Here is an 11,685-nt window from a genome sequence, read left to right as displayed (position 1 = left end):
ATTGACATCCCTTCACCACTTATCGGTTTCCGGGTCACGTAGGAGAGAGGACAGAGAAGAGCGGGTGGAGGACATACTTTTTCCCAAATTACGTCTGGTGGAGGAGTAAGCTTCCAACTCCACAACGGCGATAATGGCTGTTATCATCAGTCAGTCTCAATGGAAACTGAGTGTTCTGACATAAACCTTCCCTTCCAGCCAGATTTGATCATTGCTCAATGGTTGAATTATCTATTTCTGTGGTAACAAACCAGCTGTTGGGGTCTTGGTTGTCCTCTTCCTGGGTCTCTAGGGTGTTGTGAACTGGGGCTTTCTCTCTTAGAAGGAGGCCTAGTGTTCAGGGGGTAGGGAGACACTTGAGGCCAATGTTCTTGTTCATCAGGTGGAACTGGAACAGCACTTACATGAATAACCTAGTACTTGTTTATCAGGTTGTTAGCACATAACAGACTGCATTTCTTTCATGGATTCAGAGCTAGGTGGGTAAATGTACAATTAATGTATCCTCTTGGATTGGAAAACAATAGGCATGCACTGCTTTATTGTATAAAAAATAATTGTGAGGAAGCACAGACAGCAACTGCAATTGTTAGGTTTTTATTTAGAAAACTGTCTGGGGAGAATGAAATGAATGGATTCCATTTATTGTAAAACAGTTCAACCATTTCTTTAAAATGTTCATATCATTTTATTGGGGATATAAGATGATATTTTACTCATCTTTAGATACTATGAATAGCTTGATTGTACAACTTATTTCAACGTTGTAAGAAACCTTTTTCCTGAGAATCCTTTCTGGAATGAAAATGGATACATAATAATAAATTAAACTTTTTAAAAGAAAATCCACGCCGAAGGCAATGACAGTACAATGACTATGGCTTACAGATGTGGTCAAATATATTGGCACCCTTGCCCTTTTTTAATTGAGTGCAATGGAGCATTTAAAACGGGTTGAATTGCTCTTTTTACCCCGTAGGCACCTGGAACTTTCCACAGGTGAGATAAATTGCACAGTAAACCAGAATAAGAAACACATTCATTTGAATGGTGAATCACTTAGTCAAGGCCATTTTTGACTTTGAAGTGAAAAGTCTTCATTTCAGTTTGGATTTGTTACTTTCTTCTTGGTCCTGTGGTTGTAAATCAAACAGATACACATTGATATTTTTTTCCAAATCTACTTATTTTAGAAGAAATAGTGAGGGTGCCAATATATTTGAACGCAACTATAGGTAAGACTGCCAGGTAGGTGGTTGTGGCCATTTTCTTCTCTGGGTGTTGAGTTATCAGTAAATGGCCAAAGTACAACACCATGGCTGCTCTATGAAATACTGTAGCACTGAGAGTCAGGGGAGAGTTTAGAAACAGAGTTGTGGATTTAGACATTACAGTAACCAACAAGCCGAGGTTGAACAATCTCAAATAAGACTAAGTGCAGACTGTGAACACATTGTCATTTCATTTGGTGAGTTCAGGTAAAGCGTTGGATTAAAATGTTTCATCCTTCAGATTTATCTTTGAAAGAATCTTTTTATTAGATTTTTGTTGTTGTTGAAGGATGTCAAACATCAATGGTCGGTCTAATGGAGATGTCAACATTTGAGGAAAAACACATTTTCACCAACCAACATCATACATTTCTTAATATTTCCCAAGTTATGTACCAAAATATTCAACCTTTCTTCATACATTATCAGTTTGACAAATGTTGTTGTCAAATCCAATCGTAGACACACAGTTGGAATTCTTTGAATTCATAGTTGGGTGCTCTTCCTGCCATTTGACCCTCTCATCATATCAACATCTATTAAACAAAGTAAACTGATTCTGTTATGCATAGACACTATCACATTTGGGCTAAACCAAGTCACCCCGCCCCCTCCCACTGTGAGCAGAGCATCCTCCCAAACAGGGTTTCTAGGAACAGAAGGTGTCTGACCCCACTTGGTTAGGTTTGGCACTTAGAGAAGTTTAAGACTATGACATACCATTTGACGGGTTGGCACTCTGAATAACACTTTGAAAACAAGGGCCCTTAAAACAGGCAGAGTGTGAGGGAGAGAGAGAAAATAAGGCCCCTTAAAGCAGGCAGAGTGTGAGGGAGAGAGAGAAAATAAGGGCCCTTAAAGCAGGCAGAGTGTGAGGGAGAGAGAGAAAATAAGGGCCCTTAAAGCAGGCAGAGTGTGAGGGAGAGAGAGAAAATAAGGCCCCTTAAAGCAGGCAGAGTGTGAGGGAGAGAGAGAAAATAAGGGCCCTTAAAGCAGGCAGAGTGTGAGGGAGAGAGAGAAAATAAGGGCCCTTAAAGCAGGCAGAGTGTGAGGGAGAGAGAGAAAATAAGGGCCCTTAAAGCAGGCAGAGTGTGAGGGAGAGAGAGAAAATAAGGGCCCTTAAAGCAGGCAGAGTGTGAGGGAGAGAGAGAAAATAAGGGCCCTTAAAGCAGGCAGAGTGTGAGGGAGAGAGAGAAAATAAGGGCCCTTAAAGCAGGCAGAGTGTGAGGGAGAGAGAGAAAATAAGAGGAAAATAAAGGGAGAAAAGGAGGCTGGGAGAGACAGGGAGAGACAGAGTGGTCAAGCACTAAAAGTAGACCTGTTACACACAACCCCTCCAATTTCATCATCCCCGTCTCTTCCCTGCTCTCTCACTCCTCAACACGCTCCTTCACCCCCATCATCCCTGTCTCTTCCCTGCTCTCTCACTCCTCAACACGCTCCTTCACCCCCATCATCCCTGCTCTCTCACTCCTCAACACGCTCCTTCACCCCCATCATCCCTGTCTCTTCCCTGCTCTCTCACTCCTCAACACGCTCCTTCACCCCCATCATCCCTGCTCTCTCACACCTCAACACGCTCCTTCACCCTCATCATCCCTGTCTCTTCCCTGCTCTCTCACTCCTCAACACGCTCCTTCACCCCCATCATCCCTGTCTCTTCCCTGCTCTCTCACTCCTCAACACGCTCCTTCACCCCCATCATCCCTGCACCTATGTTGGTGTCTGAATTTTTCCTGATCCTAAGATGTAGCCCTCCCCTCAACATTTAAAATGTTCATAGGTCCAAATCCCTTTTGTCTTATCTCACCTGGAGATAACCCAAACAGGACGGCCTCAAACCAACAAAACTAAAATAAAACCTTAAAACAAGCAAAGTGAGCTTTTTAAAGCAACCCCCCCCCCCCCCATCCATTATTGTAGTTTGTAGTCAATCTTTAAATATGTCAGTTCGTCCATCCATCCGCCCACAACGAAGGTCCTCAGCGGTGAGCAGAGAGTCCGAGTCCACTCCCAAGGTCCTCAGTGGTAGCAGAGAGTCCGAGTCCACTCCCAAGGTCCTCAGTGGTAGAAGAGAGTCCGAGTCCACTCCCAAGGTCCTCAGTGGTAGCAGAGAGTCCGAGCCCACTCCCAAGGTCCTCAGTGGTAGCAGAGAGTCTGAGCCCACTCCCAAGGTCCTCAGTGGTAGCAGAGAGTCCGAGCCCACTCCTAAGGTCCTCAGCGGTAGCAGAGAGTCCGAGCCCACTCCCAAGGTCCTCAGCGGTAGCAGAGAGTCCGAGCCCGCTCCCAAGGTCCTCAGCGGTGAGCAGAGAATCAGAGCCCACTCCCAAGGTCCTCAGTGGTAGCAGAGAATCAGAGCCCACTCCCAAGGTCCTCAGTGGTAGCAGAGAATCAGAGCCCACTCCCAAGGTCCTCAGTGGTAGCAGAGAATCAGAACCCACTCCTAAGGTTCTCAGCGGTGAGTAGAGAGTCCGAGCCCACTCCCAAGGTCCTCAGTGGTAGCAGAGAATCAGAACCCACTCCTAAGGTTCTCAGCGGTGAGTAGAGAGTCCGAGCCCACTCCCAAGGTCCTCAGTGGTAGCAGAGAATCAGAGCCCACTCCTAAGGTTCTCAGCGGTGAGTAGAGAGTCCGAGCCCACTCCCAAGGTCCTCAGTGGTAGCAGAGAATCAGAGCCCACTCCTAAGGTTCTCAGCGGTGAGTAGAGAGTCCGAGCCCACTCCCAAGGTCCTCAGTGGTAGCAGAGAATCAGAGCCCACTCCTAAGGTTCTCAGCGGTGAGTAGAGAGTCCAAGATGAACGGAATATGTAGCCCGTAAAAACACAGGCATCAGGATCCACACACCCCCAACCAATCGTCCTCCTGGGAATGCTGACAGACAGGGCACATCCCCCGCCCCTTTATCATGCCACCTCCAGCCAACCAGATGCAAGTAAAGTCCTCAGTCACCACTGCATTGGTCAGGGCTGGACCAACCAGCTGTTGGCATCCTCCAGGTCGGTCTCCAGCTCCTCATCTTCATCCAGGGGCTCTGGGGTTCGGAGGGAGAGGTCTCTTAGGAAGGAGGCCTGGTGGGAAGGTGGTCGGGGGACCGATTTGAGGCCAATCTTCTTCTTCATCAAGTGGAACTGGTCTCGGATGAAGTTGTAGAAGTCGTACTCGTAGCGCATGCGGTGGTACAGAACCTGAAGGGCCTCCAGAGTGGGTGTGTGTTTACGTACCGTACCAGTCATGTTCCCCATCTTCCTGTAGTCTGCGGAGACAGAGAAACAGACCAGGAAGTTATTCACGTATGGTTAAAATGTGAAGAAAATATATATTGTCATCCATCAAAAGGAGAGTTAGGCCTACTGTAGATCACTTTTGAGGTATGAAAATAAACTTTGGACAAAGTTTGTTTTTGGAGTGAACTATTCCTTTAATCATTTCAATGCAGTGTAACAGGCATATACAGTACCAGTCAAAAGTTTGGACACGCCTACTCATTCCAGGATTATCTTTAGTTTGACTATTTTCTATATTGTAGACATCAAAACAATGAAATACATCAAAGACATCAAAACCATGAAATAACACTAACACTCTAGGTTTCTTCCTAGGTTCCGGCCATTCTAGGGAGTTTTTCCTAGCCACCGTGCTTCTACACCTGCATTGCTTGCTGTTTGGGGTTTTAGGTTGGTTTTCTGTACAGCACTTTGTGACATTAGCTGATGTAAGGAGGGTTTAATTAATACATTTGATTGAATCATGTAGTAACCAAAAAAGTGTTATTCAAATCAAAATATATATTATATTTGAGTTTCTTCAAATAGCCACCCTTTGCCTTGATGACAGCTTTGCATACTCTTGGCATTCTCTCAACCAGCTTCATGAGGTAGTCACCTGGAATGTATTACAATTAACAGGTGTGCCTTCTTAAAAGATAATTTGTGGAATTTATTTCCTTCTTAATGTGTTTGATCCAATCAGTTGTGTTGTGATGATGGGGCGGTATACAGAAGATTGCCCTATTTGGTAAATGACCAAGTCCATATTATGGCAAGAACAGCTCAAATATTATAGATTCTTCAAAGTAGCCACCCTTTGCATTCATGACAGCTTTGCACACTCTTGCCATACTCTCAACCAGCTTCACCTGGAATGCTTTTCCAACAGTCTTGAAGGAGTTCCCACATATGCTGAGCACTTGTTGGCTGCTTTTCCTTCACTTTGCAGTCCGACTCATCCCAAACCATCTCAATTTGGTTGAGGTCGGGGGATTGTCTAGGCCAGGTCATGTGATGCAGCACTTCATCACTCTCCTTCTTGGTCAAATAGCCCTTACACAGCCTAGAGGTGTGTTGTGTCATTGTACTGTTGAAAAACAACTGATAGTCCCACTAAGCGCAAACCAGATGGGATGGCATATTACTGCAGAATGTTGTGGTAGCCATGCTGGTTAAGTGTCCCTTGAGCCTCCCGAGTGGTGCAGTGGTCTAAGGCTGTGCCACTAGAGAACCTGGTTAGAGTCCAGGCTCTGTTGCAGCTGGCCGTGTCTGGGAGACCCACGGGGTGGCGCACAATTGGCCCAGTGTCGTCTGGATTAGGGGAGGGTTTGGCCAGGCAGGGATGTTCCTGTCCCATCGCGCACTAGCGACTCCTGTGGCGGGCCGGGAGCAATGCATGCTGACACGGTTGCCAGGTGTACTGCGTTTCTTCCGACATATTGGTGCGGCTGGCTTCCGGGTTGGATGTGCATTGTGTCAAGAAGCAGTGCGGTTTGGTTGGGTTGTGTTTCGGAGGACGCATTGCTCTCGACCTTCGCCTCTCCCGAGTCTGTACGGGAGTTGCAGCGATGAGAAAAGACTAACTACTACCAATTGGATACCATGAAATTGGGGAGAAAAAAGGGGTAAAATAAATAAATCAATGTTTTAATATATAATATATATATATATATATATATATATATATATATATATATATATATATATATATATATATATATATATATTAATAAAAATTGGTGTGGCTGGCTTCTGGGTTAAGCGGGCATTGTGTCAAGAAACAGTGCAGCTTGGCTGGGTTGTGTTTCGGAGGACACACGGCTCTTGACCTTTGCCTCTCCCGACTATACAGTGCCTTGCAAAAGTAATCGCCCCCCTTGAACTTTGCGACCTTTTGCCACATTTCAGGCTTCAAACATAAAGATATAAAACTGTATTTTTTTGTGAAGAATCAACAACAAGTGGGACACAATCATGAAGTGGAACGACATTTATTGGATATTTCAAACTTTTTCAACAAATCAAAAACTGAAAAATTGGGCGTGCAAAATTATTCAGCCCCTTTACTTTCAGTGCAGCAAACTCTCTCCAGAAGTTCAGTGAGGATCTCTGAATGATCCAATGTTGACCTAAATGACTAATGATGATAAATACAATCCACCTGTGTGTAATCAAGTCTCCGTATAAATGCACCTGCACTGTGATAGTCTCAGAGGTCCGTTAAAAGCGCAGAGAGCATCATGAAGAACAAGGAACACACCAGGCAGGTCCGAGATACTGTTGTGAAGAAGTTTAAAGCCGGATTTGGATACAAAAAGATTTCCCAAGCTTTAAACATCCCAAGGAGCACTGTGCACGCGATAATATTGAAATGGAAGGAGTATCAGACCACTGCAAATCTACCAAGACCTGGCCGTCCCTCTAAACTTTCAGCTCATACAAGGAGAAGACTGATCAGAGATGCAGCCAAGAGGCCCATGATCACTCTGGATGAACTGCAGAGATCTACAGCTGAGGTGGGAGACTCTGTCCATAGGACAACAATCAGTCGTATATTGCACAAATCTGGCCTTTATGGAAGAGTGGCAAGAAGAAAGCCATTTCTTAAAGATATCCATAAAAAGTGTTGTTTAAAGTTTGCCACAAGCCACCTGGGAGACACACCAAACATGTGGAAGAAGGTGCTCTGGTCAGATGAAACCAAAATTGAACTTTTTTGCAACAATACAAAACGTTATATTTGGCGTAAAAGCAACACAGCTGAACACACCATCCCCACTGTCAAACATGGTGGTGGCAGCATCATGGTTTGGGCCTGCTTTTCTTCAGCAGGGACAGGGAAGATGGTTAAAATTGATGGGAAGATGGATGGAGCCAAATACAGGACCATTCTGGAAGAAAACCTGATGGAGTCTGCAAAAGACCTGAGACTGGGACGGAGATTTGTCTTCCAACAAGACAATGATCCAAAACATAAAGCAAAATCTACAATGGAATGGTTCAAAAGTAAACATATCCAGGTGTTAGAATGGCCAAGTCAAAGTCCAGACCTAATTCCAATCGAGAATTTGTGGAAAGAACTGAAAACTGCTGTTCACAAATGCTCTCCATCCAACCTCACTGAGCTCGAGCTGTTTTGCAAGGAGGAATGGGAAAAAATGTCAGTCTCTCGATGTGGCAAAAGGTCGCAAAGTTCAAGGTGGCCGAATAATTTCGCAAGGCACTGTATATGGGAGTTGCAGCGATGGGACAGGACTATAACTACCAATTGGATACCATGAAATTGGGAAGAAAAAGGGTGAAAAAAAACATAAAATGAAATACATTTCAATAAAAACAGTGCCTTGAATTCTAAATAAATCACTGAAAGTGTCACCAGCAAGCACCCCCACACCTCCAACTCCATGCTTCATGGTTGCGAAACACACATGCAGATATCATCCGTTCACCTACTCTGCGTCTCACAAAGGCACAACGGTTAGAACCAAAAATCTAAAATTTGGACAAATCAGACCAAAGGACAGATTTCCACCGATCTAACGCCCATTGCTAATGTTTCTTGGCCCAAGCAAGTCTCTTCTTATTATTGGTGTCCTTTAGTAGTGGTTTATTTACAGCAATTCAACCATGAAGGCCTGATTCATGCAGTCTCCTCTGAACAGTTGAGGTTGAGATGTGTCTGTTACTTGAACTGTGTGAAGCATTTATTTGGGCTGCAATTTCTGAGGTTAGTAACTCTAATGAACTTATCCTCTGCAGCAGAGGTAACTCTGGGTCTTCCTTTCCTGTGGCGGTCCTCATCAGAGCTAGTTTCATCATAGCGCTTGATGGTTTTGACATTTTCTGAATTGACTGACCTTCATGTCTTAAAGTAATGATGGACTGTTGTTTCTCTTTGCTTATTTGAGCTGTTCTTGCCATAATATGTACTTGGTATTTTACCAAATAGGGTATCTTCTGTTCCCACCCTTACCTTGTCACAACACAACTGATTGGCTCAAACTAACAAATTAAGAAGGAAAGGAATACCACAAATGAACTTCTAACAAGGCACACCTGTTAATTGAAATTCATTCCAGCACCTCATGAAGCTGGTTGAGAGAATGCCAAGAGTGTGCAAAGCTGTCATCAAGGCAAAGGGTGCCTATTTGAAGAATCTCAAATATAAAATATATTTAGATTGGTTTAACACTTTGGGTTACTACATGATTCCATAGTTTTGATGTCTTCACTATTATTCTACAATGTAGAAAATAGTAATAATAAAGAATAACCCTTGAATGAGTAGGTGTCCACAACTTTTGACTGGTACTGTACATGCCAGGGTGTGGTTGTGTATGTACCAGTGTTTCCTGTGTAGCATTGGTGGGAAAAGGTTGCGGACCCCACCCTGGATCATTTCTATGTAGCAGGACTGAGGTTCTCAGTTCTGGTGACTTTTTAAAAGGACACACTACTTCAAAATGAATGTCAAAAAAACACCTTCTAAAATATAATTTCCACCTCCAGAAATGAGCCAAATAATATTGGTAGAATTTTAAAGTATGCTATTACTTTAAGTATGCTATTATCAAGTATGCTATTAAGAATAAACATGATCACCTGTAGCCCATACAGCATAGTGGCTATAAATAAATAGGCTGAAGCATGGGGTTACCTATCTGCATTTACCCTATTGGGCTAATCATTAGTCGAGTAGCAGGTGAGACGCAAAAATATCCGCTAGTGGGTGAAATGAAAACATTCTTTCAACGCTTAGGTTGGCTAGTGGTTCAGAACAAATATATTGCGGGTCGGAAACATTTTTTATCAATATAATACATTTTTTTTAAACCCACAAGCTTGCTGCATTCTTTGAGCCACGAGGTAGACATAAGGCTACCAGCCACGCACACGGTCTCTTATTTGTGTGTGAGAATACGACACATTTCCAGTTTACTTTCCATATATATAGCCTAGCTCACGCTAAAATGACTAATTTAGGCCTAACCAGATAAATAAAAAGAAAGGTGTACGATATGGGCAGGGGTGCAACTTTGGTTTTAGAAGTGGGGGCATAACTAATCATTTTTTCTTATTTTGATTCAGTAGGATAAACACTCCAAACAGTCTACCTGACGGAGGCATCCGTATGGATGCATCCATATGGTCCTAAAGCACACCATTGCCTCGTTTTGTAGCACATTCCAATGATAAACTGGGTGGGACAAAAATGCTATTTCAGAATGTGGAACCGTCCCCAGAGAAAGTTGCTCATCTGATATGGGTATAGGCTACAACACCATCGTGGAAACAGGTGCTGAGCGAGTGAAATCCCCAGTTTATAAGGACAACAACGTGGTAGATGGTCAGCCTGCACAAAGGGCAGTTAAAATCTGGTGTGTAGGCCTACCTGGGCTCTTGTAGATGTTGAGTACGTCAGTAAAGTAGTGAGGTAACAGTCTCTCTAGAAGAAGCAGGACATCTTCCAGCTCCTCTAGGATCCCCACAATAAGGAAGTTCTCTAGAACGTTCTGTTTGGCCCTCTCCAGTGCCCATTGTCCCGGCTCCCTGAAACACACAGAACAACAGGCACAGTCAGAGGAAAATATTAACCAACCCAGAGGGAATTATAACAAATAATACTTTAATAAACATTACCTTTTGAAAAAATATTAATACCAGTCAGGATAATGTGTAACAAATGTGGAGCCTGATTCCCTGCAATACTGGTCTTATTACCTGCACTGGGGGTGCTGTCCACAGAAATATGGGATGATGTAGAAGAGTCTGGGGTTGGAGCATTCTGGGTAATTCTCCAGGATGCACACATTGATGTCCTGGACAGGAGGGAGACCGAAGAGACAGCCCATCAGAAAACCAGACAATCACCTTCAGGTTGTACAGGAAGTTGGCGGCACCAATGAATTGGGGAGGATGGGCTCGTGGTAACGGCTGGAGCGGAATATGTGGAATGGTATCAAATACATGAAACACATGGTTTAATGCCATTCCATTCACGCCATTCCAGCCATTATTATGAGCCGTCCTCCCCTCAGCAGCCTCCAATGTGACAAGACGCCTACTATTCTGCAAGAATAATGGGATTGAATGAAAAGTGCAATTGTACATTACTCTCACTAGGGGGAACCCTTCACCAAGTCTTCTGTCTTAAGGAACTCATACTACTTTTTGATGGTTAGCATTGGTAAACCTATTATGGTGGACAAGAATCATTGACATTACCTAAGAATTATGGTGGTAAACAGTAACATTTGGAAGACAAGCTGCATTATGGCTATAACATAACTTTTTGGTTTGAACACTATTTTACATAGTATTTTAACAAATCAAAAAGGAACTAAAAAGAAGAAATAAGATGAACTCCAGAAACTTCCATGGCACTATTAATATGTTTGATCTCTGGCCACTTAGTTAAATGGGATGTAGATCTCCCTGCACCACCCCTCCTCCTAGCAGGCAAAGAGGTGGGGGGCATAATTACATTTCTAAATCATGTTACGTAATTATGAAGTTAATATTTATTTATTTGAATTATTTATGATTGTAAAATGTGAACATCTTAAATAAAGATACTTTTTTAAACAAACCAAAAAAAGTAAACAGGCACTATCTTCAAACCACTCTCTGACAGCCTAAATAAGACATTCAGCTTCCTATAAGCAGTTATTAGCTAATCTGTTTCCTTCTCAGTGGAATATGTAGGGTATCTCAAGAGCAACATGTAGTGAGAGGTCAATGCTATTATTCTCTGACCAAAATGATGACTGTTTAGTAATGCAGACCAATATACTGAAACAAGGGTAACCTTTGGTCTCCTCCGCTAGCCACATTATTTTGGCCACGCTACAAACATCCCAATCCCACCATCTTCTCTCCCTCCTGACCCAGCCCCTATATGAAAAAGAAAGTGTCCAGAGGCAGGAGCCACTGGAGCAGAGCAGTGAAACACTAAACCACCTCTCTGTTTAACCAGTGGGCTGAACAAAGAAGGCCCACTGAGACCAAATTAAAAAAGAAAGAGATTAAAAACCCATAAAGGAGTGAAGTCACCCAGTCTTTTCTCTCTCTCTGCTACAAACCCAAGAGTCAAATCCATGTCATGTCAGGTGACGTAAGCTTTATTGACAGCAACGAGGCCTGGGCGACA

At 43.4% G+C, this 11,685-nt stretch overlaps 1 protein-coding gene across 4 annotated transcripts in view; it reads right to left on the bottom strand.

The window, feature by feature from the left end:
- Positions 1-581: 581 nt before the first annotated feature.
- The window catches only part of LOC110522377 (uronyl 2-sulfotransferase), a 123,391-nt gene continuing 112,287 nt past the window's right edge, over positions 582-11,685 (bottom strand). For all 4 annotated transcript variants that reach the window (XM_036976014.2, XM_090233033.1, XM_090233034.1 and 1 more), the window contains 3 exons: positions 10,257-10,354; positions 9,928-10,085; positions 582-4,522 (listed from right to left, as the gene is read on the bottom strand). In XM_036976014.2, coding sequence (XP_036831909.1) covers positions 4,230-4,522; positions 9,928-10,085; positions 10,257-10,354 — 549 coding nt within the window. In that variant the 3' untranslated portion in view covers positions 582-4,229. The remainder of the gene's footprint in view (positions 4,523-9,927; positions 10,086-10,256; positions 10,355-11,685) is intronic.

Source organism: Oncorhynchus mykiss, chromosome 4, assembly GCF_057628025.1.
Source record: "Oncorhynchus mykiss isolate SJ-2025 chromosome 4, ASM5762802v1, whole genome shotgun sequence".
Lineage (NCBI taxonomy): Eukaryota > Metazoa > Chordata > Actinopteri > Salmoniformes > Salmonidae > Oncorhynchus > Oncorhynchus mykiss.
Note: the sequence above shows the minus strand (reverse complement) of the source record. Positions and strands in the feature narration are given on the sequence as shown.